This window comes from Ambystoma mexicanum, chromosome 4q (assembly GCF_040938575.1).
Source record: "Ambystoma mexicanum isolate Mex_15411 chromosome 4q, UKY_AmexF1_1, whole genome shotgun sequence".
NCBI lineage: Eukaryota > Metazoa > Chordata > Amphibia > Caudata > Ambystomatidae > Ambystoma > Ambystoma mexicanum.
This window is the reverse complement of record NC_090928.1, coordinates 1,069,387,467-1,069,414,758: the sequence shown is the minus strand read 5'-3', so window position 1 is coordinate 1,069,414,758 and position 27,292 is coordinate 1,069,387,467. Positions and strand designations below refer to the sequence as shown.

General features: G+C 44.1%; 1 protein-coding gene across 1 annotated transcript in view; it reads right to left on the bottom strand.

The window, feature by feature from the left end:
* Nucleotides 1–27,292, bottom strand: part of LOC138468183 (calpain-2 catalytic subunit-like) — a 341,453-nt gene that overhangs the window by 40,478 nt on the left and 273,683 nt on the right. The window contains exons 16-18 of the mRNA XM_069608634.1: nucleotides 19,379–19,443; nucleotides 11,575–11,643; nucleotides 4,940–5,018 (exon numbers count right to left, since the gene is read on the bottom strand). Coding sequence (XP_069464735.1) covers nucleotides 4,940–5,018; nucleotides 11,575–11,643; nucleotides 19,379–19,443 — 213 coding nt within the window. The remainder of the gene's footprint in view (nucleotides 1–4,939; nucleotides 5,019–11,574; nucleotides 11,644–19,378; nucleotides 19,444–27,292) is intronic.

Below are 27,292 nucleotides of genomic sequence, written 5' to 3'. Positions count from 1 at the left end.
TGTGGTGTGGTATAGTGATTTCTCGTGCAGTGTCATGGGACCAAGGTAGGGTGACAATACTCCACATACTGCTCTTGTGCCAAACATCCACTGGCTAGGCAGCCAGCCCCCTTTGTCACTTTGTCGGTCCCTAGAAACGTACTTCATTATACCCGTTATCTGAATATTTCCAACCAGACATTTTTTGTTAGCTGCCGCTTAGGGTACAGAAGGGTCTAAAAGTGCCATTCAAATGTTTCTGATTAAGTTTTGTGCAGGACTATTAATTATTTATTTGGTTCAGTATTCTCTGTAAGATTCAGAAGCAGGTGCAGACCAGGAATCAGTTGTCAAACTGTGGCGCCTCTACAAATAAAAGGAGAGCCCCTTTTATTCCTACTGATATCAGTGTACTTGTGAACTCTGGGGAGATTGACATTGTATGTAAACCTGAGAAGAGCACTTGCTGGGCATAAGAGTGGCATAGGCAGGGTTGAAAGGTGATGGAATTAGAAAGTTAAGAAGATGGGCAGGTGTGCAGTATGAGGTGTGTGAGGCAAGTGAGAAGAGATGGTCAGAGGGGACTGAAGGGGTGACATTGCCAACGTGAGAAAAAACAAAAGAAAAAAAAAAATCAACCCCACACTATGAACCATTTGAAGGGATCCTTGTTGGAGAGACCACTCAACCTACTGGGATGAGGGTGGCAATATCCTTTCTGGACCAGATACACAGATTGCTCTGCCCCGTGATCTCAGTCAGGTGGCAGACTCCAAGGCCCAGGAGGCAGGTAGGACACGAAAATTCGAAGTGCCCAACAGAACACGTTGTAGAATAGGCAGTTTTCAAGTGTTGTAAATAGATAAGTGGTTGAACAGACTTACGAATTGCATTTCATTTGGTTGTATAAATCAGATTAGGTACCAACATAAACACTACAACGCTTCACAAAACAGATTTATATGGCGATTGCGTAAGATGGTTTTCATTGCAGAGCTTTAAAAGATCAATTTATAAAAAAAAACCTATAGCGAATCAATCAGATGGTGTGGCTCAATGTCTATGTTTGAAGTATTTAACAGTGTTTTGTTGTTTTTAAATGATAGGCATAACAATGTAATTTGCGGTGCTGGGCTGGTTCTATCCAGCCGCACGTGCTAATTGTGAGTCTGCTTAGGTTCAGATGCGCCCCCTATCCTGTGCGCAGAAGCTCAATATCTGATCTGAATACGCAAGTAGAATGGGGAGATACAAAGAAATGACTGCATTTGTGAACCAGTACGAAGAGAAAATCTAAGGCGATGAACACCACCTCTATCCTAAGGAAGATTACCAAGATACACCGGCTGAGGGACTTGATGTGACTGTGCAGGAAACTCACTGCTTGGGAACCAAGTAAATGATATAACATACTCTGATCAGTGTATCAGAGACCGAGGAAGGACAAGACACACTGCTTCCACATTTCCTTTTGGGAGAAACATCATATGGCCAATGTGCAGTCCATCATGTAAGAGCCCAAAGGTGAAAGACCACGACCAATAACTTCAAAGCTACTAATATTTTCTATATGAAAATCATGCGTGCCTAATTGGCCGCAGTTGAAACCAAATTTGGCAAATCTATAGTGCACATTTTCAATGATTACTCTGCAGAAGTACTTTGACAAATAAGACAATTCAACCCAATCTTTGACAAGTTCAAAGGATATCACTGACAGTATTTATTTGTAAATGTTTCATTCCCCACGAGCCATGAAGATACATAATACACATTTTCTGCACCTCAAGAAGCTCTGGGTCTGTACCCCTATGTCCGCGACCTGACTCTTCATCCCTGTGATCCAATATTGCCCTCTGAATCAAACACCCGTACTGACTCGCCAACACCACCTACTACCACAACCACTGGATGCATCCATCCTCTGTTGCCACAAAGATGTCACAGACGCAACCGCAACAGAAGCAAAGCTGTGATCTGAAGAGCATTGAAATCTCCGAGGTATGCAACACCGGACTAGCTACATTTCTGACTATGGGTAGTCATCAACCCTACTTTTGAATGCATCACATTTTTGGCTGGCTATTGCAGCTTGATCCATTTGGGATCACCCACTCTACTAGGCTACATTACAATTTATCCATATGCAAATCCACTTACAATTGGGCCTGACAAGGGGGCCCTGATGAATGTGCAATGTTTGATATTCTACTTTGCTGATCCTTTCATGGTGAGATCTTCTAGGCATAGGACTCGGCAATCCCAAAATGGAGAACAGACTTGACCACACAAAATACTTATATGTGCGATTAACTATTTACAACAAGCTCGGTAAAGAGAACTGCCTCTGGCAAAATGGCCAGTGATAAACGTCTCCGTCTCTGTCTTTCTCTCTCTCTCCCAACGATGAAAATAAAGAGAAAACAATAACTACCCTTGAGCTTTCAAGCACTGTAAAAAATAAATGCATTTCATTGATTTCACAAAGCATTGGGAGGAGGAGCATTGAAATAAGACACGCTTAGGTTAGACACGGACATCTACAGCAGCCAAAAAAACATTTTAGATGGGCTTTCCTCCATACACACACGCAACCCTTTCAGCTATCTTGCTTACATACACCGGTAAATGTAATGTGTAATGGCAGTTTAATTCTGTAATCCCCTTTGGGCATGGTATGTAAAAAAATAATAATAATTATACCCACATTCTACTCCAAAATATGCATAACATATGCAAGTTGTACATTTCAGAGCTCGGCTAAGAATAATGTGATGGACAGCTTTCAATCGACCAATGCGCCTATATGTGAGCTAGGGTACCTTATACCAATATTTAACTTTTTACTTGGTTTTAATATGTTTGCGGGCATTACCCGGTAAGCATTCCCATTATTAAGGGGCTCGATTTCTGATTTGCTGAACCTGTTAGGTATCCGTATTTAATATATGTTTATTTATATAAAATAGCGTGGCAGTCGCCACACTCCAGTTGAGCTTTGAGCTCCATAGGAAACCCGAAAAATGAATTGCTAATAACGTTTCACTCGTACAATAGATTTGGCAGAGATTTTACACAAAATAAATTTACTTATATCCCCCCCCCCCCTCTACCCAGATTGAAAGTTTTGATAAAGATCCGTTAGAAAAGTTAAGAAAACAAAAGAAACAGATTCAGCCTAGTCCACATTTATTTTCCCATACAGAATGCATTTGTGGTTAGTCCATCCAGTAGTTTTTCAAATATTTTACGGAATAGGGGGTGCCCCTTGCTCCCAAAAGTACAGTGATATTTCCCATGGTGCTTTGCAGCAGAGCAGCTTTTCATAAATGAAAAAGACACCTTTTTTTCGATGCAAGAGATATTTGCAAATAATCAGGGTAATATTCGGGGTTATGCAAAAACGAAAAGTTGAAGAAATAAATGCCATTTGGAGGGAGAAAGAGGACACAATGTGAAATTGGGGAGTTGGAGTGGGGGGGGGGCATAGAGTCCAAATTCTGAGCATCAGCATTTTCACATATTCACAGTCATTTTTGCAATTCGAGGTTATTTTCCACCACAAGTATCATGACCTTCAAATATTTCTGAACTAGTCGTGGTTATTTGTGGTCCAATGGCAATACAACCACGGTTATGGAAAAAAAGTTTAAAAATATATTTTTTTAAATTTAAAAAGATTAACACAAGTGGAATTTTACAGCTACAGTGAGGTGTGGAGTAACCCATTGGGGCAACATGTCGGGGGGTGCAATATGGCCATGGCCTGTGAGCATAAAGAACGTGCTCATGCCGTGGCCACCTAGTGGTTCCAAAAGATACATATTGGGGGTACATGTGTAGGGACACGACCGAAGGCCATGGCTAGAGGCCTGGCAGTTTTTTTTTACGGCTGTGGCCCCCTACTGGGTCCAAAAGACTCCTATTGTGGGAGTGTGCACAGTGGACACGGCGAAGGCCTTTCCTCACACGGCAGGGCCAAACGCCCCGGCCCGTGGCCCTGACAGATCTGTACAATGGTCATGTGGGTCCAAAAGGGATATATTGGGGGAACAGGTACAGTGGACACGGCCAAAGTCTGTGGCCACTGGCTAATGACCTGGTAGTGTTTTAAAATATACAGTGGCCCGGGCCGAAGGCCCTGGCTAGTGGGCTCGAAAGACATTCGGATGTGGCCACTTAGTTGGTTCAAAAGATATTGGGGGTGGGAGGCTAATGGCCTGTAAAAATATGAAAAAACTTTGGTACAACAAAACCCTTCAAAATCACTGAACATAATCTTAGTTAAGGTGCAGAACATTTGCACAGATTTAACGCAAATAAACCCTTGAAATTCAGTGGATGTGGGACGTCATGACCAGCTGAACGCGGTGCACTCCCGTTGATGTCCCCCAAATTTAATTTTGTAGGTCATTGTGAATCCCTTCTCTTCTATTGTGTATGTGCTCATGGGCTTTGCAACGGGAACGCGCAGAGTTAATTCGGTCATGACTTCCCACATTTGCTGAATTACAAGGGTACATACGCACAGATCCCACGGCCCCCCCACGGGTTCGATTCCTGGAACTGCAGGGGTACCTGAAGCATAAAATACTTTTATTGTTCCCTCTCGGAATCAGTTAAATAGTTGTCCCTAAATAAACCATAACCTGGATGTCCAGTCACACTGGCCGACTTGTGCTAAATATTTCTTGGCAAAGTATCAAAAGAACAGGACTTATTGTGTTGGCACAGTTGGTAATGTGGATGCCTTGGACAAGATATAAAATGTTGTATTGTGGCGAGTGCTGGGCATACAAAATATGTATTCAATCTCTCCCCCTACATCTAGGTCTTCAGCTATGGTACAGAGGTAGAGTGAAGAAGCACCAACACCCATCCTCCGATTGCAGTCATCCGGGGTGCAGGCCAATTTGAATGGACTATCTTCTGTCAATGTGAATGTTTGTATGTTTCTTACCTGCTTCTTCCAAGGCTTTCCTCATCTCGTAGGCGTTCATCGTACCCGAACGGTCAACATCAATGTTCTTGTAGATTTTCTGCAGAATAACAAATTACAAGCAATATACATCCTTAAAAATATAATGGCGTTTATGCTTTTGATTAAAGAACATAATTACAATTATTACCTATAAATGATTATTAATTATTTTAACAAATCATTTATAGGGCAACAATAGATCCTATGTGCTACTGGCCCCCTTAGTAAACCTTTAAGGGGGAGGAGTATGGTAATATTGTGGGGAGGAGTATGGTAATATTGTGGGGAGGAGTATGGTAATATTGACGAACTAGAACTCATAATAATGATGTCAAATGATAGTACGGAGGCAACACGAGCGCTGCTGGGGGATCCAGGGAGCAGATTGGACTCAAGTGCTCACTAACTCTGAAAGCACGTGAACAACATTACCACAAAGGCCCAAAAAAGGTCAAATGACTGCGGGAATTTTCAACATCTTTGCGGAACAAAATCTGAAGGGGAACACAGGGCTTTATTTCTGGAAATGTGGAGATCTGAATGTGAGCAGTGAGGGGAGACGTTTCCAAAATCAGGACTAGCCAGTGCTTTAAGGTGTAGCCTAAGGGCAAGTAACTTGGACAAGGCCCATATGAACCAAACATTAGGAGGCCCTGTAAACATGTACTTTGGGCCACCCAGCCTGGTCTTGGGTGGTCTTCTCTACATATAAATAAAACACCCTCTGGTTCAGGACATCTTTAGCCACTCCTAAAGGGGAGGATGGCAAATAGCATCAATATAAATGACTTGGTGCTTTGCATAAAATCAAAGTGCATTTTGGGAACATAGGAAAAAGCACACATTTCAAATATGACATATCTGCGACAATGATTCACGGCTGCAACTTTCTGAGCATATAATGCACACTGGCCGTTCTGCTTATTTCATTTAGAACACCCTAACAGTAAAGTGATGGCAAACGATGTGTCATATATAGAAATTTGGAGAAAGTCACCCCTTCACAGTCAGGTGCTGGCTGCCCTGCTTAGCAGGCAGACTGCTTCTTGCATGCATTTGTTTCACAGTGCATCTATCACACACTCAGACCTGGTCTATAATTAAGCCAGGTGCTCGTCTAAAGGACAAATTTTAGCGACTGCCAGGGCTCTAACCTGGCTACCACCAGGCCCACTTAAAGCTCTGACCTTAGTAAATGAGAAACATTGCCACCTTTCAAGGTAAGTCATATTAGGGGACTTTCACAAGAGGACGTGTGGCAGCGTGTAGGGTAAAGAGCGAGTTGCTTAAGTTTCTCTTTTCTACAAAACGAAATGGGAATTAAACATATGTTCCCGAACTAGATTTTACAAATAAATTATGTAACAGACACGGGGCAGTGAATTGGAATAATCAAGTTATCAATGAGGTTTTAGCCATTTTCTTTTTGGCCAGGTATGAATACGAACCATCATCAACCATTTGAAGAATGTTAATGAAACACTTTTTTCTATTCTGTTTCAATTTTTGACAGGACTTCGGGCCTCCCAATTTTAGGGGCTTGTTAGCTAACAGACATGCTGCTTGGAAAGCACGGTTAAGTGTTAATGGGTAGGTAGTTTCATTTCGGTCAGGCGTTTGGGGAGCAGTGTTTTGACTATATTCACAGTACTTGTGTTTCTGGAGTAAATGATGGAGATGGTGTTAGAGTGCTGAAAGATGTGTGGGGGGTTGTAATGTTAGAATGATTACTTTGCCATCTGCATAGCAAGGTATATATGCATGAAACCCATGTCTCTGTCATTGGGTCATGCATAGTTACATGCCATGGCAGTGCATTGCTATGTGCCAGTTTTATTTTCGGGTTTTATAGCAGTTTTATTTTGCTGTGTTAGAACCTAATCTTGCTTAGATTCAAATTTCCTGCATCCCACTCCTTGATTGGGTTAAACTACATTTCCCAAGAGTCCTGTAGGCCTATTTCTTCTGTCTCAAGGCGCGGCAGCCGGTCTGTGCCGGTGATAAATAGCCTGCTGTGCCTTGCCTCGTGAATACCTTTAGAAACAATGTTGCCACCTATTTTAGCGGGTTTTATTGATTGAGTTCTGCCTGTGCCCACTTTATTCTGTTTAGTAATTGCTTTAGGTAGTATAGTGCGGTTATATTTATTTTAAACCGTTTAGTATTGTTTATCATATACTTTGCTGCTGCGCTGTGCATTACTTATTTGAACCTAATCTGGCTTAGATTCAAACTTCCTGCAGCCCATTCCTTGAGCGTGTTAAACTACATTTCCCAAGAGACCTGTAGTCTTATTTTTTGTCATCTCAGGCGCGTCAGCACCGGCACACCGGTCTGTGACGTCCACGTCTCTGCTGTCTCGCATATTCAGGTATGCATCCATTACAAGCTATCCACCGTGCAAGAGTAACTGTACTATGCCTACCAAAACCAGGACAACACGTTCCCGTGACATAGTTGTAAAGTATATGCTACAAACGTTACCTCTTACACTGACTGGACCAGGGTAACACATTGCTCCCTCCATCCCCCAGGTTCTCATGCAGCACAATCTATGTTATATAGCGAGAATGCCCTGATCCCTACAGAGTCATTCAAGCATATGAGAACAGCAGCACATATTAACGCTGCGTAGATCCGCGCGGGATACCCAGCGGGCAGACTCATGGCAAATGTATCTACCGGAGAGCTTGGATACTGCTCCCACTACTGAAAACTCTCACTGATGTGAATAATCATAAATTACCAGCAGCCCATATCCATAGCACAACATTGCCGGGGAGTGCCAGTCCAATGAACATGGCTTTAAACGGTAGCCCTCAGAGACAGGACGATCAGGGGGACCCTAGAGGTACAATAGATACTGTCAACCACAAACAAAATTAAAATTGCTACTACTAAACACTAGGTCTCTGGCGAAACACACAAATCAGGTTGCAGATTACATTTCAGAACATGATTTGGACCGGTGTGCCATAACCCAAAGCTGGCTGCATGAGGCTCCAGACCCTGCTTTGTCCAGGCCATCCCAGCTGGATATAATTTACTCAGCTGACCGACAGAATGGTAAGGGTGGGTGTGGCACAATAATTACAAAGCCACTCTTCAGGTCTGAGAAGTTGCCATGCTCGGTCCTGAAGGCTGCGAGACATTGCATATTAAATTGAGCACAGATGCGAATACTACCATAAATATTAAACTCTAGGCTCTAGAAGGATTCAGTCAGCTAGCTCACAAAGCTACTCAAGAGAAAGGAAACATCATTTACTGGGTTGCTGTTTACAACAATACATGCAGCAATCAGATTATATACTCGTGCCCATGGTCAGACCACTTCTCCGTGGACTTTGTCCACAATCAGGTGCATTATAAAAAAAAAAAAAAAAAAACACGACATGGGTCACATTGAGAAACCTACGTAAACTCACGCCAGAAACCATGGAAGCTTTCATTACACCTTTAGCCTCAAACATAGAAGCACTTGAGTCCGCTACGGAAAAAGCAGAGCTAGATCTATGAACTACTACTGAAGCTCCGAACAAAATTGCCCTGTTAAGCACGTGTCGGGTTATGTGTAAAAAGGTGAATACTTGGTTTTCACCAGAACTACAAAAATTTAAAGCTGAGAAACGTTAATGTTTTAAGACTTGGAATCACACGGATTGCAGCAGAGACAAGGAGGAATAAACCACAACTGCGAAACTAGATAAAAGTGAGATTATAGAAGATGCTAAGAAAGCGATGTACGACACCAGAATTTACAATTCAGAACAGGAGGAATACACCAGAACTGCGAAACTAGATAAAAGTGAGATTATAGAAGATGCTAAGAAAGCGATGTACGACACCAGAATTTACAATTCAGAACAGGAGGAATACACCAGAACTGCGAAACTAGATAAAAGTGAGATTATAGAAGATGCTAAGAAAGCGATGTACGACACCAGAATTTACAATTCAGAACAGGATTCCCGGGAATTATTTAAAATGTTAAGAGAATTGGCGAACCCATATACGAAAGAGAGGGAGGGGTCAATCAAAGATGCTGCGTGGCGCTCCACGATTCAAGAAGCCATGTGTGATCAAATCAGAAAGACTAAAGATAACATTATCCTTAAAAGAAAAGCACTAAATGTGGTGAAAGATGGCAAAACATCTCCAAACAAGTACATCAGACTTACAGCTTGAGGGAAAAGAAATCTTTAAGTTCAGCACTATGACCGAAACTGAAATGACAGACATTGTGAATAAATTAAAATCAACCAGTTGTAAGAGCGAGGTCTGCCCAGAAATCACCATCACAGCATGCCTTCCATCGCTCATAGGCACGATTACCAAATTTGTCTTCTTTTAAGGAGAACTGTGTAACTAGAGAGCTTAAAAATGCATGGATTACCCCATTTAAAAAAACTAAAATGTGCCCCCTTAATGCCCACTAACCAAACACCCATTACCAACACATCATTCTGGCTAAAACTTCTTGATCGAGTGGCACATGAGCAGATCTGAGCTCATCTGGTCAATAATGACATTTTAAACAAATGGCAGTTCGGGTTTAGGCCAGGTTACGGACAGAGACAGCACTACTGGGCCTAAAATCCTCAATGCTCCAATCTATTGGAGGGCAAATGGTCATACTTATGCTGCTGGATCCATCAGCAGTATTTGACTTGGAGCACTCCCTCTTGATCGGTAGACTGCAGAAGGTGTCAAACTATTTCTTTGACGCAACAGCCTGGGTCAAGTCCATTCTGGGTGATAAGTGAGAGTCTGCAATGGGGATGCAGAGGCCGGCACAGAACATCTACTTTACTGGGTCCGACAGGGGGCTTGCCTCTTGCCATCCCTGTATAATATTTTCACTGTCCCATTATTCCAAATGCTTGAGGAAGGGGGAATTAGTTTTACAAATTATGCAGACGACACTGAATGCGCGATTCCCCTTTTCAGAGTATGCACAGAGGACGTTGCAAAGATGAATCATGCATATAAACGGATTCAGACCTGGATGATACCGAATGGACTGGCATTAAACAATGAAAAACAACAAACTAATGGCAGTGGGCTCCCCAATCAGAATCCATAATCTAGACCCAGAGTATCAACACGTACAGCTGGCAGGATGCAAGATTACCATCCAACAGGAAATGTAGACCGTGAGTCTTTCTGGATCACACGTTAAAGATGCGGGCTCAGGTTAACAACCTCATATCTACTTCTGCTTATTATATTAGACTCCTTTTACAGATGCGCACATTTCTTTCTGACTGAAAAAAGCTGCGCCACAATAGCCAGAGCCATTATTAGTACCAACATTGACTATTGTAATCTTTTAGTTGGCATTAGCAAGGGGCGACTGCTCTAGGCACCAAACCATTCAGCACAGCGCGGTTAGAGCAGTGATAGGACCTAATAGAAGCTGCATTGGCTTCCGATAGAAGCAAGAATGTTTTTGTCCATAAGTCAGGCAAGAGCCCTTCACATCTGTCAGAAATTATCAAAAAGAAAACTGTTCCTATGACGATTGAAGCCGCTCATGTTTAGATACTGTGGGTTTTTAGGTTGTGCTGTTTTCAGACTGTGGCTTCCCACGGGGTCTCCTTGTGTGATACTGTCTGTCTGCGCGTTTTTTTGTGTGCGCATATGCCTTTGGGTCCCCGGTGCGCATTACAAATTAAAAAAAGTACAATTAAAGTAATAAGTTAAGCTATGTTCATATAAATTGGAAATGAACAATGACTGACCAGCCCAGACAATGCTAAGGATAGCGCCCAACGGCCAACAGGAGCCAATATTAGGATATAAACAGAAGGGGATGCCTTTCTATCTTGTATTCAGTAGGCTATTTGGGATGGCACAGTGGACATTGCGCCACGCCCCATGTGGGATATATGTATGTACATTTATATGTATATAATTGATTACCTTTATGTAGGGCAATTGTAAAGTGGGGGAAGTGTAGGGTTTGTGGTAAGCATTAGGGGGAATGCTAAGTAGGGTTAAAAGTTAAGTAGTGGTAAAATATTAAATGTATATAAAGCCGTTAAGTGGAGAAAGGGGGTAAAGGGGAGGTACCCTGGCCTGAGGTAGCAGGACAATGTGGCGGTCTCCCCGAGGCCGACAAGCGAGAGGGGACCACCCACAGAAGCCATCATCTGGCCTCATACTCCATATGGGTGGTAGCCAAGCTTATGTATGGGAGTCTGTTGCATTAGACTCGCCCCCAGGGTCCCAGAGACCCCTCCAAGGAAGGGTGAGCTGAAGTAGCAATTCCCAAGTATGTTGCTGCTCACCCCAGGGGAATCCCAGGGAATAGAAAAAGGTTTAAAGGATAAGTGTGCTTTATAAATAGAGGGGTCCCCCATTGGGATCTCTATACAACTCACTCTGGTGGCTGTGTCTATTAGTGATCTAAGAACTCCTCAAGGTGTAGCCCACCTCATGTTATCAGCAATTTTATTTTGAGGTGCATCACCCCTTCCTATCCCGTGGGGGTGGTAGTTTCCATGGGGACTGTCTCTGGTTCTGGATGAGGGAGGAGCAAACCCTTGTTTGGACCAGGGTGTAGGGAAACAGGGGCTACACAATGCACACAGAAACCAACAAAATCTTACTTGATATTTTTGAATTTTAGACCACAGTATGTAGAATTCCTTTATCCCCAGCTTACCGGACCCATCTGTCTGTAAAGTCATTGTTAAAGGAAAACACACACACAAAAAGTGAAATCACAAACTTTGTTTTCTATACTTTGTGCCTGAAGGAAACAAAGGACTTCATGGGTTTCTCGTTGCCAATAATCAAGGGTTTGGCAATGCACCGTCATAGGCATCAAGCTTTGAACAAAGGGGTAATCTAGACCGCCCATTCGGCCTTCAGATCTCTGCAAGTTCTAGATGGTCTCTCCTATACAATTCCTTCTTTATTTTTACATAAGATGATGACTTATTTGCCCCGATACAACTTCGAACCCCCAGTTCCTTTACCAATTAATATTTAAAAACGAAAAAAACCTTTTAACTATATCCTAGTTCCCCTGTGTGTTACATAACAGTTTGTAGTGCTGGTTTGTCGTCCTTGTGTCTGTAGAGTACTGTAGTTATTGGGTTGCTTACCATTCCTTGGGTGTTTTAATGGGAGCCTTGTGGTGTTTGTTGAAGCCGATTCATGGGCACAAGCCAGGCATCATCACTGGGCTTCCTTGTAGATGGGGGAAGGCTAAAATACTGTGGGTGGCTTAAGGAGGAGGAGAAGGGGCACGGCCATTGGAGTAGGTCCCCTTGACCACAGAGGTAGGGGAGGCAGGGGCTCAAAGTAGAACTTCCACAGAAGCAGGGGGAAGCAAAGGCTTTTCTGGAGCAGGGGGGGGGGCGTGCAGTTGGTGCAGGAGGGCATGCTTATTCTCCTCAAGTTGCAGGAGGGGACAGTAGCTGCTGCACCCTGGAGGTGCCCAGTGAGATGGTTCCTGTTTGGTTGGAGACATTTGCAGAGGTGGAAGTCTTCACCCAGCAGAGTTAGGTACAAGACACAAAGACGGGGGGGGGAGGATTTTGAGAATAAGCATCATGTTTTAGAGGAGCTTAATGGGGAGGACTAACCTGCTGTGATGCTGCAGGAAGTGATAGACATACCTGAGAGGGGAAACGGGAAAAAAAAAAAAAAAAAAAAAAAAAAAAAAAAAAAAATCGGTGGGTGGTGGAGGAGCATTCCCCCTGAACCTGCCATTGCAGAGGGGGGCACATGCGCCACAGGGAGCAAAGACATCTCCCTCTTTACACCACACTAGTGATCCTGGTATGGCAGTACTTTGACCTGCAAACAGGAGACACTCAAGGACAGCAAGAGTGAGATTTTCTGCAAGGTGGAGGGCTGTGGTCAGAAAGTCTAGCAGTGGCAGACAAAGTCACATCCTGAGGATGTCGGACATGTCCAAACACACTCCCCAGTGGCACCAAGAGATCTACTGGGCAACAGAGCCCCCTGCCACCACTAAATCCAAAAGTGGACCAGTAGTGGTGGTGGTGATGTGGATCCTCGTACCTCCCAGAGCCTGGATATAGCACGACATCCTCTGACAAGCTGTCTCAAGAAGCAAGGAACCCATGCACCAGTCAAGCCTGCCCTATAAGTGCCAGCAGCACCAGTGACTGTGGGCAGTAGTAACCCACTGTGCCCCAATACACCCAAATAAGTGATTGGAGATAGCACAACACTAACAGCACTTGCATTTGAGCAAATTCTGCAGGACTGGGTAAAGCTCAGGCAGGTACACCAGAAGTAGAACCTCACACTAAGGGGTGGGGTAGATTGTGACAGCTAACCCCCTTAGTGTAAAAATGACCCATGTAGAGCTCTGCTGCAAGTGTTGCAATAATCTGTTATGGCATTGCAATGCATGCTTACCTTGCCCAACATTTAAAGAGTTCCAACGGGGGGCCATTCATATAAATTGGAAATGAACAATGACTGACCAGCCCAGACAATGCTAAGGATAGCGCCCAACGGCCAACAGGAGCCAATATTAGGATATAAACAGAAGGGGATGCCTTTCTATCTTGTATTCAGTAGGCTATTTGGGATGGCACAGTGGACATTGCGCCACGCCCCATGTGGGATATATATATATATAATGTATGTACATTTATATGTATATAATTGATTACCTTTATGTAGGGCAATTGTAAAGTGGGGGAAGTGTAGGGTTTGTGGTAAGCATTAGGGGGAATGCTAAGTAGGGTTAAAAGTTAAGTAGTGGTAAAATATTAAATGTATATAAAGCCGTTAAGTGGAGAAAGGGGGTAAAGGGGAGGTACCCTGGCCTGAGGTAGCAGGACAATGTGGCGGTCTCCCCGAGGCCGACAAGCGAGAGGGGACCACCCACAGAAGCCATCATCTGGCCTCATACTCCATATGGGTGGTAGCCAAGCTTATGTATGGGAGTCTGTTGCATTAGACTCGCCCCCAGGGTCCCAGAGACCCCTCCAAGGAAGGGTGAGCTGAAGTAGCAATTCCCAAGTATGTTGCTGCTCATTGAGGTCTTCAGGTTGTGCAGTGGTTCATTGGTGGTGCCTGCACCCGCAATTGGCCAACTGCATAATAAACATCAGCTGACCTACTGGGTCAGTGTATATTTCTTACACAGGCTGGCTGTTAGGAAAGACTGATTGATTTGGCTCGGTTTCAATCCAGTTATGACTTTTTGAAGGGAAGTAAAGCCTTCAGCTTCACTTCCCTTTTGCACACATGTTAAGGAGTGAGTGTGTGTGTGTCCCAGAAAGGGGTATGGGACTGTCTAGTCCCAGTCCACATCCCCGGTGTCAGAAAGCCTGCTTCTGGGGAGGATGTGAACCAGTATTTGTCTCTTTTTTCGGACAACTGGTTGTTTGAATGGTGCAGAGCCTTACCATTGGTGGGCTTGGACTTGGATCCAGCTGGGATTTTTGACAAGAGGACGTCTGCATCTATTGTTCAGATCTACATTGGAGCCAAGAAGAGGACTATCCACAAGTGGCCCAGCATCCCTTCCTGTGTCCAGCCCAGGGAAGCCCTGCTCCTCTGCCTGATCTCTGAAGACCCTGACCAGTGCCTCAGCCCTCGGTTTAGTGGGCTGAGTCTTGATGCCTTTTCAAGGATACAGCACTTCAGGACCTTTGGAAGTGTCCCCTGACTGATCAGTCCTCTCGTGAACTACCTCGCAAGTAGCATCATCGTTCCCTTTTTGAGTCAGAAACGTTGGCAATCACCAGGTTGTGCCACAAGTCACCTTCTCCCCAACTTTTAGCTTCCTAACTTCAAGGGAACCTATCCTGGAGCAGCTGCTGTGATCATGACTGCAAGGACACCAGTCGTCGCCTGTAAACAGTGACCATTGCTGGACCTTGCCTTCCTCCATCTTGTAGTTCCATTCAACCGGAATCCTTGAACCTGCAACGCCTTGGCACCTCTCCCTGGCACCGACAGTGGACGATCGAGCCCCCAGCAACCCCAGTCGATCCACAAAGACAACTGAGTAAAGTGAATTCAGGGGAGTAAGTAAGCAACAGGGTGCCTGCCCTTACCCCATACTCTGTTGGATAACATTAGGGACAAGTCCCCTTGTCTCCCATCTCTATTCCACTCACCTTTGGTCCTTGAACCTGGGTCAGGTATCCTGCCCTGGGCTAGTCTTGGGTCTGGAAGAAATTAGTACACTTCCCTTCCCTTTGGGTAAATCGTTGAATAACTAAGAATAGTTTAAAATTAAATCACCACCACAAGCCTGTTGCATCCTTCCCACAGAAAACTCATAGTGGAGAGAACCATTGAGTTGGCCTCTGACTTTTGGGTACAAGGCCCCATTCATCCTAGGCTTAGGGTTCCCACCATTTAATGCAAATAACATACTTACCTGCTTTACCTGATTAAGTAATCTGATGTACATCAGAACCTATGGTGATTGTATATATTTGTATTATAAAAGAGTACTGTGTGATACTACCTTAGATTGTTCATAAAGCCGAAAATAAATAACTGCATAATTATAACTGAGTATCTGAATTGAATTACAGTGTTCCATACTGTGTGGACTCATTGAGGACCTGTAACCCCACTCACACTCTCCTGGGACTAAGCCTTGACTGCTCATCCACATATGTTGATTGTGTTTTGGCTAACCCCTAGAGCTTCCTGTTCATCATAACTAGGGTGGCATCCTACAATCTGTCCCCAAGGACAGATTCTAGAAATCCATCTTAACACGGAACACTGCGGATAAATCATGCTATTAGCAGGTGATGGATGTGTGCAAAGCAGGGAGTTTCGATCTATTACCCGTTGCTATAAAGCCCTGATGCAAATCCCAGATGTCAACTCCCCTGTGGTTTCTGCCTTAAAATCGTTGCATGCATAACATTTCATGGCACAGAACTGTATATGCCTGCTGCCCCCTTGAATTACTGGAGGAGGGAGGAAAAGCTACCCAGGGTCACGTTATGGCCAATGTAGTCAATGCTCCGACAACTGGTCTACATGTCCATGCTGAAGTGGATATTTTCGCCTATGGAATGTTGTACTAGCCACACTCTCAGAACCTCATTGTACAATTCTGGTACTGGCCTGCAGGAGCAGCAACAGCTGCTGGGAATGTCCAATCAGTCATCGGCTTTTCCCAGAAGCAGTCTGCATCCACAGATTTCCACAAAGGATTCGAGCAAGGGGTCTATTGCCAATATTATAGCCAAGTTAGCATTGAGTAGGTGCTGTCTGCCATGTGATTTGTGAGGTTTTTGTCCCTCCACCCGCCTGAAAGAATTTCACAAGACTGGCCTGACACAATGAATTGGGAGATGACTGCCATGCATCACAAGGGTGTTCGGGCTTGGGCTTGGCGTCCCAAGCAATGTCACAGCTGCAGTATTTCCAGAGATAATTGTGCAGACTTGTGGTGGGTTGCTGCTTGTCTGATGGCAAGGGGAGGGTCTGAGCTTTCCTTCCTCACCTGTGCATGGCTCTGCAGAATATGGAACCACATAGATCTAGTGCCCAAGTTGGTCCCTGCCCTCCCTTGGTACACAGTTTTCTGGCAGAGTCTGCAAGTAGCCAGATTCAGTTGATATTTATTGTGTGTGGAGTATCGCCACACTTGATTTTCATGCTGGACCTATGTGAGCGGGATGATGGCGGTGGGAGTTCTAGTGATCACGTAATGCTGTGATGTACTTTACAATCTTTGATAATAATGTTTTTCTTTGAAGAGACTGCACACAGGTGGGGCGGAGGGAATCAAGTTTCTATTACTACTACAGCCTATGCATCTGTTGCGTCATCATCATCCTCCTTACTTTCCAGGAGTAATGCATGCTCCTTACTGGACATGGATGGATCATAAATCACCATTGTTATTATTGTCTGACTTATCAGTCGATGGGGTGGCTGAAAAGGAGACCTGAAATTAAGTGCTCCTGCTGTTCAACTACACCATGTATTGTTCTTCAGTAGATACGATGTGCACTCCTACCCTTTCCCCGCCCCGAGAATTAAACTTTAGTGTAACCTCCTCTAGGACACATTATATGTTGATCATGGTGGTGCAAATAGCCGTGCATGTACTGGTGCAAGTACCCCAGAGTGACTTGTTACTGGGTATGCAGAATGGGAGTTGGAGGATACTTTTAATTGACCCACTACAACTCTGGCATCCTCAGTGCACACAGCAAGTGCAGCTGTAGATGTGAAAAGACCACAAATAGCCTGGTTCCCCCTGCCTATGGCTGGGTTTGGTTGTCCAAATGTGTTGTTCACTCGCTAAATGGTGTCTCCCGACCCCCTGAATCTGTTCCTTTCTCCCACAAATATCACACAAGCGCAAGTCGTGCATAAACAGCCCTTGGGAATTCTCTGCTCCTCCCAACCCTACCAAGCATGAAGCACAAGCTGGAGGAGAGTTTTCTTTTTGTTGTGGCTGGTGTGTGGCTTACAGCCACGTGGAAGCCACCAAATGCCTGGTATTGCATCCTGCCTCCAAAAATCCCTGGTACTTTCTCCAGACGTCTATATGTGTCACAGAAAAGCAAATGTCGCCCCAGCTGCTCTCACCCTCTGGGATTCCACTTTCCCTAGACCCGGCAGATGCCAAGTCTGTTTTTTCACCGACTTTAAAATCACTGAATGTGTCACTGTTAAAAGAACCTGCCTTAGATCTAACTGAGATGCCAGTCACTCCCTTCCTCTTTCTCCACCATATATCCTACCAAACCACTCTCTCTCCACTCCAGTTTATTAACCATTCCCTAATGAAGTCCAACCACGTATACCTCTTTTCAGCCCATGAGGTCAAACTTGGTTGAAGTTCTTAAAATGTTTGACTGTAGTTTGACCTGGTTGAAGAGTATGTAGTAGCATGGCGACAGCAGACACGGTCCAAATCCAGTTTGGAGTCCCGCAAGGGTCCGATCTATCTCCTGCCCTATATAATATCTTCACCCTACCATTATTCCAATTTCTGGATGATAGGGGAAATCAAGTTCACCAATTATGCCGGCGATACGCAGTGCTTGATTCCCTTGTCAGGGGATTCTGGAAGGGACTTGAAAGATATCACTAGGCTACTCTCTCATCAAATCCTGGATGGAGAGGAATGGTTTGGCACTGAACGATGAGAAGAGAGAGCTTATGATCGCCGGCACATCTTACAGCCTCCAACACTGGGTTCAGAGTATCAGCATTTTGTTATTGTTGGCTGTAAATTAGCTACTCAGCCCAAGGTCAAGAGTAGTTTTCGATCAATACATGAACATGAGCGCCCAGGTGTGCAGCTTGGTCTCGACCTCCGCCTATTATATCAAATTGATTCTGCAAATTCGTCCTTAAAAGAGAATGTTCAAGATTACAGATCATTCAGAATAGTGCGGTTCGAGCAGTTGAGGCACTGAATAAAAGGGAACATGTCATCCAAGCAAGAAGCAACCTTCACCTTCCACCTTTGGAGGCTAGAATCTGCCATAGGTTCCTCAGAATCGCTCATAAAAGCCTCGAATATCTGATAGAAAGCATTTCAAGACGCTTCATTCGGTGGACCTTGCGGTCTAACTGCTCTACGGTACTGGCCGTTCCAAGGGTCAAGTTGTCCCTAGTTGGCAAAGGTGCATTTTTTTGCAGCTTCTCCAAAGCACTGGAAAAGATTTGAAGACATCTTTTTGCCTAAAGTACTTCCCAGTGCATTCCCCTTCTCCATTTTGCAGCATTTTTTTGTATGGTGTTTGTTTGTAATCTTTGTTTTGTGCTCACGGCCTTATGCTTACGGGCCTTATCGGTGCGTTATAAATAAATAAATAAATCATTTGAATAACGCAAAACATTGGTGCTTCAAGGTTCTACGAAACACTTTTAGCCAAGTCCATTTGAAAGCACAGCATTTTATGCTACACCAGACTTAATCATTGGAACGTGTTGCCTTCCATCCTTCCGACATCCACAACATGATTCCTGGCAACAGCAACAATGCTCTGTAAAGAAAAGACACAATCAGATATCACGAGGAGAGTTGCACATATGTCAGACTAGTATGGTTAAGTCACCAGCGTTTGCAGCACAGCCATCTGCTTCATGTCTGATGAAAAGGACATTAGCACCTTGAATAAGCAGAACAGCACATGCCACATGTTAATGGCTTTGGTAGGGTGTGAGGAGCCATTTACAACCTGCAAGTGGCATTTCATTGGAGAGGGGGAAATGTGGGTGCGTACATGTGTTTCCCCAATAAACAGACTGATGAGAACTGCATTTCCAGCCTTGGTCTTACATGAAGACATACACAACCAAACCACACTGTGTGTACTGCATCAGATGCCACGTTCAGACAAACAACTTCTCATTACACACCACCAATGAACTTGCAAAATAATATGCAACTCGATGCACATGTGTAGAGTGAAAGGATACATCCAGAAGATCAATAATGCTTCTGCACGTTTCAAGGCTGAAACCATCGGATTTAATGTCTGGGCCTAAAAGAGAAAGACAATTTGTGAGGCCTCGCCTACAGCACTGTGTCCAGTTACGGAGACCACATTTCCAGCAAGTTGAAAATCGATTGCAAATAATCCAGAGACAACCCAGCAAGAGGGAGAAAATACTGCAGCCATTTTTTCCCAAAATGTACAGATCTACTAAAACTAGTGGGAATGTTCATTTCTTTACACACATCATAGAAACATAGAATATTCATGTTATTTCATTTTAAAACCATTAGAATATGTTGTAGCTAAATTGAATTTCTATCAAATGAAATAACTACTTTCAAATCTTAACATTTTGTGAAACAAATAAAACCACATATACAATTTATTATAGTTGTATTTAGTTCAAATTGAACACAGCTTACATTATATTTACATTTAATTTAAAACATTCAACTAAACATTTAAATATATACATATAATCATGTGAGTCTTTAACTTATTAACAGTAGAACATTTAGAATAATTGTATCATTTGATTTCATTTCACTCTTTATAATTCATTCTCTAAAAGCACTATAGCATTTTGCCATACCCTAAAAAGTGCAATGAGCATTGCTCTTGAATTAGTATTGACAATATTGGCAAAATTCCATGGTTTTGTTCGCATCATAGTTATGTACAAAACGAGCATACAGTCTCATATGGAGTCCAAAACCAGTGCACTCCGTTAGAACATGTTTTACTGGTTATAGATTGGTACTGCTCTTACACATACGACAAGTTCTTTGCTGTTTAGATCGTTTCCATTTTGATCCCCATCATGCTCTTACCGGGAGTCGATTAGTGCGCAAGAGCAATCTAAATTTGCAGACTGCCGGATCTGGGCACTTGAACAGGTATGTTTGAGGGCGTAAAAAAGTGTCTACAATTCCCTCTATTTGTACCTACTTGTGTAAATTACGTAGACAGCCATAGTGGTTTACCCAGTCCCACCTATTTAGCCTACTTGTAAATGCCCCTTTCAGGATCCAATAATTTCCACCACAGCGTTTACCTATCAACCAATTCAATTACGAATACAATTCACATACAAGTTCTTTTTATATTGGCCTATGTAGGTACCACTTTGTTGACAGATGGCTTTGTCTCCTAGAACCTTTAGCACCAGACATTCAGGATTAGTTACGGCTTTTAGGGAAAGAAGGGTTCTATGCAACAGTATCGTATCCTTAAGAGAAAGTAACCCAAGTTCCAATCTCACATATTTAATAGAGCATGAGGAAGATAACTGGAGGGTAGTATGCCAAAGAAAGCCTTACACTTGGTCTAGCCATCTGAGATCACTGATAGCTACGGCCTCCAGCCTATAGGATATGACAAGGAGGAACCATCGTCTATATAGCATCCCTTTCATCCTGCTAAATGTGTGATCAACAATGACTACATCATCTGCATATAACATGGCAGTTACGCGTGTAGCCCTAAATGTGGGAGGGCATTTGTTTCTAATCTTGTGAGGTGGTTAGCTGAATACAAATTATAAGTGCTGCTATGAAGCATCCTTGTTTCACGCCTTTGTTTAGGTTGATTGGCCCTGCCGGAAGTCCTTGGTTGTCTAATTGGATGTGAGCACAATTATTAGTATGGCGGGCTATTACTAGCTCAAGTAACCATTGCAGGCAACCCACCGTTTTTAGTTTATTTTATAGAATTTGTTGATCAACGCTGTCAAATGCAGCACTCAAATCTACATATACAATGTATACATTAGGGTTGTTTCTTGTTTTTGCTTTGGTGATTATAGCATCCCACATACTAATATGTGCAGTACATGATCCTGGCCTAAATCCCGTTTGAAAGCAGTGAAGTAGATTGTTTTGTTTCACCCAACTTTGAAGATGGTCCAATACTATAGCAGCAAATACTTTCCCTGTTGTGTCCAATAGGGACATGAGTCGATTGTTTTCAAGGAGGAGCCTATCACCGGATTTATACACCGGTACCAGGATTGAGGTCTTCCATGACAAATGGTATTGGACTTTTTTAACATACCCTCGCAAACTATATATGGAGTATAATGGCCCAGATATCTGAGTCTTCTTTTATCACAATGGTTGCAAGGCCATTAGGGCCAGGAGCTCGAGAATTTTTAGATTTAGGTATGATTCTCTTTATTCTGTTCACTGTAAATTTCAATGGCCATTCCTTTTGCTTAGACCTCAATTCTGGCCCTAATGCACCTTTATACACTTTAGATTCAATATATTTGACCCAAGTCTCTTCCCCAATAGGATTTATTATTTATTATTTGATGGGAAGAATTTTTGCAACCTTTATTCAAAAGCTTCCAAATAGAGCTCGCGTTCTCTTTAAAGGCTCCCTTCATTTTGCCAGTGGGTGTTTAATTTCAGACGGTCTTCTTTTGAAACAGTTTCTATACTGATTAGATAGCTTTTTACATTCTTATTTATTTATTGGTCACTTGTTAGGCGCTTATACAATTAGCAAAACTGTTTCAAAGCACCCACAGGTCAACAGGGTGGGGACAGGGGAAGGTAGACAATGAATTACAACAAAGATAAATAACTGAATTAATAGTACCAACAAATCAGGAGAATAAAAGGGATGGGTTTGAACCTACTATGCCTTGCGAGTGTTCAGAATGCAAGTGCAGAGGGGAGGAGGGTGAGGCATAGGTGCTGTGGTGCTCATGGAGAAGTTATGTTATGTTATTTTGCATTTATATAGCGCCTTATATATAGGGTGTCCGGTTTTCATAGTGCTGGGAGCGGGATTCGAAACCATGGTGTCTTGTTTCCAAGACACACACGTTGCCAGTGAGCTATCCTAGCAGCTCTGTTAAAGCATTGTCTATTGGAACTGACATTGCTACTGACGCTGCAATGATCATTTTTTATTATCCCATATTGCCACCTTGTGGCCAAATGCCGATTTGACTGCCTGGTCATAAGGACCTCACATTGCAAACTTTGGGCTGGTTTTTGAAGCAAGTCGCGTGTTTTTTTCATAGGTCGCTTGTCGAGGGTTTTGTCTGCTTATCGTGTGTTTTAGTCGCTCATTGTTGTGCTTATTTCTTCATAAGCACAACAATAAGAACACTTCAGTTCTCCCTGCACCTAAGATCAGCCCCTCCCATTACAATGCCAGCACCAAACTGCTAATGATGGGCCATTAGTCACTGAATGGTTTCGTGCTGTTATTGTAATGGTAGGGGAGGTGCGCCGGTGCATGGGGAGTGGGCCTGCATTCTAGGCAGCTTTACCTCTCTGCAGGTGTGCAACTGTCATCAGTTAACACTCTGTGACTCATTCATACCAGCACCAGTTTGCCCGCGTAAAAAGCGCTTAAAAACACCCCAGTGTCACTAACAGAGCAGAGAGCACTGTCAGCAGCCACTTGCCACTCGTCTGCCGTCTCCAGTGAGCCTGAGCCAGCTTCTTCTTTGTTTTGCTCCTGCCCGGCATCACCGTCAGTCCCCAGAGGATCCAGCCTGCAGCCTGCCCGGGAGTCGCGACCCACCCCCCTCCACTCCATTCAGTAGCTTCAGTAAGGTAAGTGAGTCATGTGTGTTCTGCTTTTTACCACTTTGTGCCCCGAGCTCCCCAGCCCCCTTCCATGCGTTTTAATGGCAAAAGTGCCCCCCAGGCCTCCGTGTGCCCCGAGCTCCCCAGCCCCCTTCCATGCGTTTTTTCCTCCAATTTGCCCCCAGGCCCCCGTGTGCCCCGAGCTCCCCAGCCCCGCTTTCAGATCGGGGGCGAGGGGGGCACACCACGACCCATGCAAGCTGCGTGTAGCGGGCGAGGGTCGTCACCTGGAAAACTGCGTCAGGTTATCTAAATACTCTTAATATAGCGCCCTAGCGCCCTTTCTGCCATTTACCTGGCCTCTTGGCACTTTGGACCCTTTGAGAACAAACAAAAAAAAGGATGGGGATGCGGATGGGTTAGTGACAGCAGACCAAATGTTTGCGATTTGATTGGCTGGGCGGTATCATAACAAAACATCAAATCACATTACTGCAATTCCCAGAACATGTGTTTTTTTTTTACTCGCATTTTTGCGAAAATATAGATTTTGAGGGGGGCGGGTGTGGATTGGGATCGTCATTTTCGATGTTTCGAGGTAAGGCAGGCAAGGAGTTGCCACTGTCGGCTCATGACTGCGCATCGTGTGTTCAAGTTTTCGCTGAGTGATGGCGAGAGCCAGGTGCCTGCATGCGAGTTAGTGCAGGTGGTCTTTTGAGCTGTTAGGAATTGGGGTATTTATTGGGGGCGGTGGGTGCAGCTGGGGAGCGAGTGCTTGGTTTGTGTGTTGCATGGAGAGTGGCTGGCAGGTGATGCCGGTTGTGTAGAGTTGCATGTGTGTCGGTTAGATGAACAAGTTGAGAAGTATAGTTCAGCCACTGAATAAAGTTGTTTAACTTTCATAATAAGGCATAGGTCACCGAAAGGTCACCAGGCAAAACTTTTGCCAATGGTCCTTTCTAGACAAAACAGCAGGAAGTAGGAATGCAACATATTATTTGATTAACATGAAATTGCTTAGAACATCTTGCACTGAGAGATTACCCTACATATGCACGCAATGAAGCAATAAAAGAACATTTCTGTGTTTACACCTGAAAAAACAGTTGTCCGCGATTTTTTGAAAGGGGCAAACGGGAAAAACACTGACAAACACAGATTCCCAAAGCTTTTGAAAACAAAGGAAAAACACCCCTGGAAGTAAAATAAAATAAACCCCTAACACAGGAAACCCTACTTATATACCATTGTTATGGTCTGAAGGCGCTGGTAGGTTGAACGCCCTTGGGAACCGAAGTTCAGGTCAGTAGAGAGAGAAGAGAGAGTCCAAAGGTGCGTGTGCGCACCAGGTATGTGTGCAGCTGGTGCGGAATTCAAGTGGTAGCTGCTTCTTAGCGGTAGGTGTGGTGGTTGAGAGATCAGGAGTATGTGTTGGCTCTGGCCGGCTTTATCCAGGAAGGTTGTGTGGCTGCATTAGGCCTGAGGAGAACGCCTGGCTGGGGGGTGTGAAACCAGCAATGTTTACTTAGAGTGCTGTGGAGTGAGCGGGAGATGTAGATATGAGAACAGATATACCGAATGGTGTCATAGTATCTCTGTGTTTTAGTTGAGTGGTGGTGTAAGGGAGAGAGTAAGCGTGGGGTGTGTTATGATGTATGCTCTTTCAAATGTTCCCTGCATTCCAAAGCATATAATGTATGTCACGCAATTCCGTGCGGGCAGGACCGTTCTATGCATTTTTTGTTCATTTCAGGCGTTCAAGATTGTCCTACACATTCATGTCTGCTCGACATATTCATGTACTCTGGCTCACCTTGCGTGCTCAAGACTATCCTTCATTCTCCTGTGTGCCACGCGCATGCTCTCATGTGTTCCAAACGTGTGCACTCCTGATCTTCTTGCGCATGCACTCCAGTCTACCCAGCGCATGTACTCTTGTCTGCCTACTCCTCCCGTCGGCATCCGTTTGGTACGTTCATTTGATCTACACACTCATCTGGTCTACACAATCATCCCGACTACACACTCATCCTGACTACACACTGATGCACTCAACATACTATTCATCAGCTCCACGTTTGCAAACAGAAGCTGCATATAAGGGATCTTCAGTAGAGAAAAGACTATGCTCCAGTGCGAGAATGGAGGCAGATAGTTGTGGTAAGAAGACAATGACATTAAAGGGGGGAGACAATGGATCTGCGTTTGTTTAAACACAGAACTTCCACCTGGAATGGTGTAAAATTTGAAATTGCAGGGAGCCATTTAGCTGCCGGGGATAACCAAAAGTGGTTTTACAACCTGCATTTATCTCCTGATGTTTTGGACTACATGTTCTATGCTGCAGTCCAAAATATCTGGATGGTTAAAGGTTGCACACCATTTGACGAGAAGGATCGGCCCAGTTTGACAAACTGGGCTACCAGGAGCTGGCTCCGCAGCCCAACAAACAGACATTCATTTTGTCTATGGATTTGTATAAAACTGCATTGAGCAACCTCTAGCAGACAGTTAAAGCATGATCGGCCATAGGCACTAGATTTGTGGCACACTTATAGGTTCATCATTCTGCAGCAAACAATGGAGTGAGGTGGTTTCAAAGAGAAAGAGGTAACAGCAATACAAATACAAATGTGGCAGTGAAGAGACAGCAACAGATAGGAAATACACAGATAGTAGCAGAGTTACGCATGTAAAGTGAAGATGCAGATGAAAGAACCGACAGGAAAGACATGTAAAAGGAAATAACGGCAAAGCAATGAAAGACAGAGCAAAAGTTAAAGAAGAAATATAATGCAAAACTGCATAGGGCTGGTCGGTATCAACAGAAAGCCAGCAATTGAGTGGAAGACTTGGCAAAACAACCAAACATTAGAAAATGAACTTCAGGGACAGAAGAGCAGCAATTCCGATATGCTCTCAGGGAAGGAAATGGCCGGGACCAGACTAAGCGGAGCCCCGCTACGTCTTGAGGCACTTAAGCAAGGGACATACAAAAGCTCACATACATTTTAGCATCCGTCAAAAATGATATACATGTTTTTCATGAGGGGGTGGAAAATTGCTAATAAAGTGAACAGTCCAGCTTCAATTACTCAAATTGCTCAGTCTTGCACCATCAGACATGTTTCTAAATTGTGGGCATTGTTAGGATTCAATTTGCGTTTATGCAAAATGTCCAGGGTTGGGTTCTATGAAGAGATGCAGTGCTGCATGACCTAACCTGTGGCCATGCCCCTCAGCCCAGTACCACCCTCCACTCAGGCCCCTCACCCCTACCAAGAAGCAGAGTGTCCCAGAGTAATTCTGTTCAATTTCTAGCACTGCGTGTGCCTGTTTGAATGCAAATTGCTATAATTCACTCCCGGTTTGCTCTTTAAGTCATCCATTACATGTACACTCTCGTAACTCATCTAGACCCCTGGCACATTTAATTATGTTAACTCAATTAATTCCTATACAGCAAAGATCACGGGATAATTTGTTACCATAACATATTTCTTGCCCACAGCTATTACAGTCAAAGTAATTGGGTGACCCTTTTTTCCCCCCCATCACCCCAGGCTTCCTTCCAGGGGTGTCCCAAATCCCAAAATAAGAATCACGAAAACAGGTGTTGGAGGCCTAACCGAATTTGAATCTGCTAAGCGCTTGGTTATGCATGATCCGGGAGAAACTCCGCGAGTTGAGTTACTGTCCAGTGAACCGTGACATTCTTTTGACAGGAAGGCTGGGAGTCTTACCCCAGGCCCCAATAGAGACTGTGCTCACACCCCTGATCTTCAGCTCATCTTTGTACTAAGTGCTCAATTCTTATGCTTCAAGTCACCCAACTGCAACCAGGTGCATGCTGTATGCAAGAGACTGGACTTTATTTACAAAACTTGTCACGGTACAAGTCTAATATCTTGGGCTGAAGTGCTCAGAAGAGAAACGTAATTGCAACCTCCCGTGGGGTGGGGTGGGGGGGGGTGAGCCTAGAAAAGTACAGTAAAGACAGCGGATGGGATGAAAGATGTGGGGGGGTCAGGGCCCTGAGGATACATAAGGACCCTGCACATCAGTCACGCTACTGTACAATTAGCAGGGAAGAGAGGATGAGAAGGAAGACGTAAAGTGAAAGGTCTTGAGGCTTTTTCAGAACTTGAGGAGGTCCTGCTCAAGACGCAGAGGGTGAGGGAGGCTATTCCACAGAAGGGAGCTTACCGAGGAAAGTGATCGACCACCAACTCTCTGTTTAGTAAACCACTTCACATCCAGGGAGTTGGTGCCAGAGGAATGAGGGAGTTTAGAAGGGGAGTATTTGGTCAGGCAGCGTTGAAGATAAAGTGGTCCGTGGCCCCAGACAG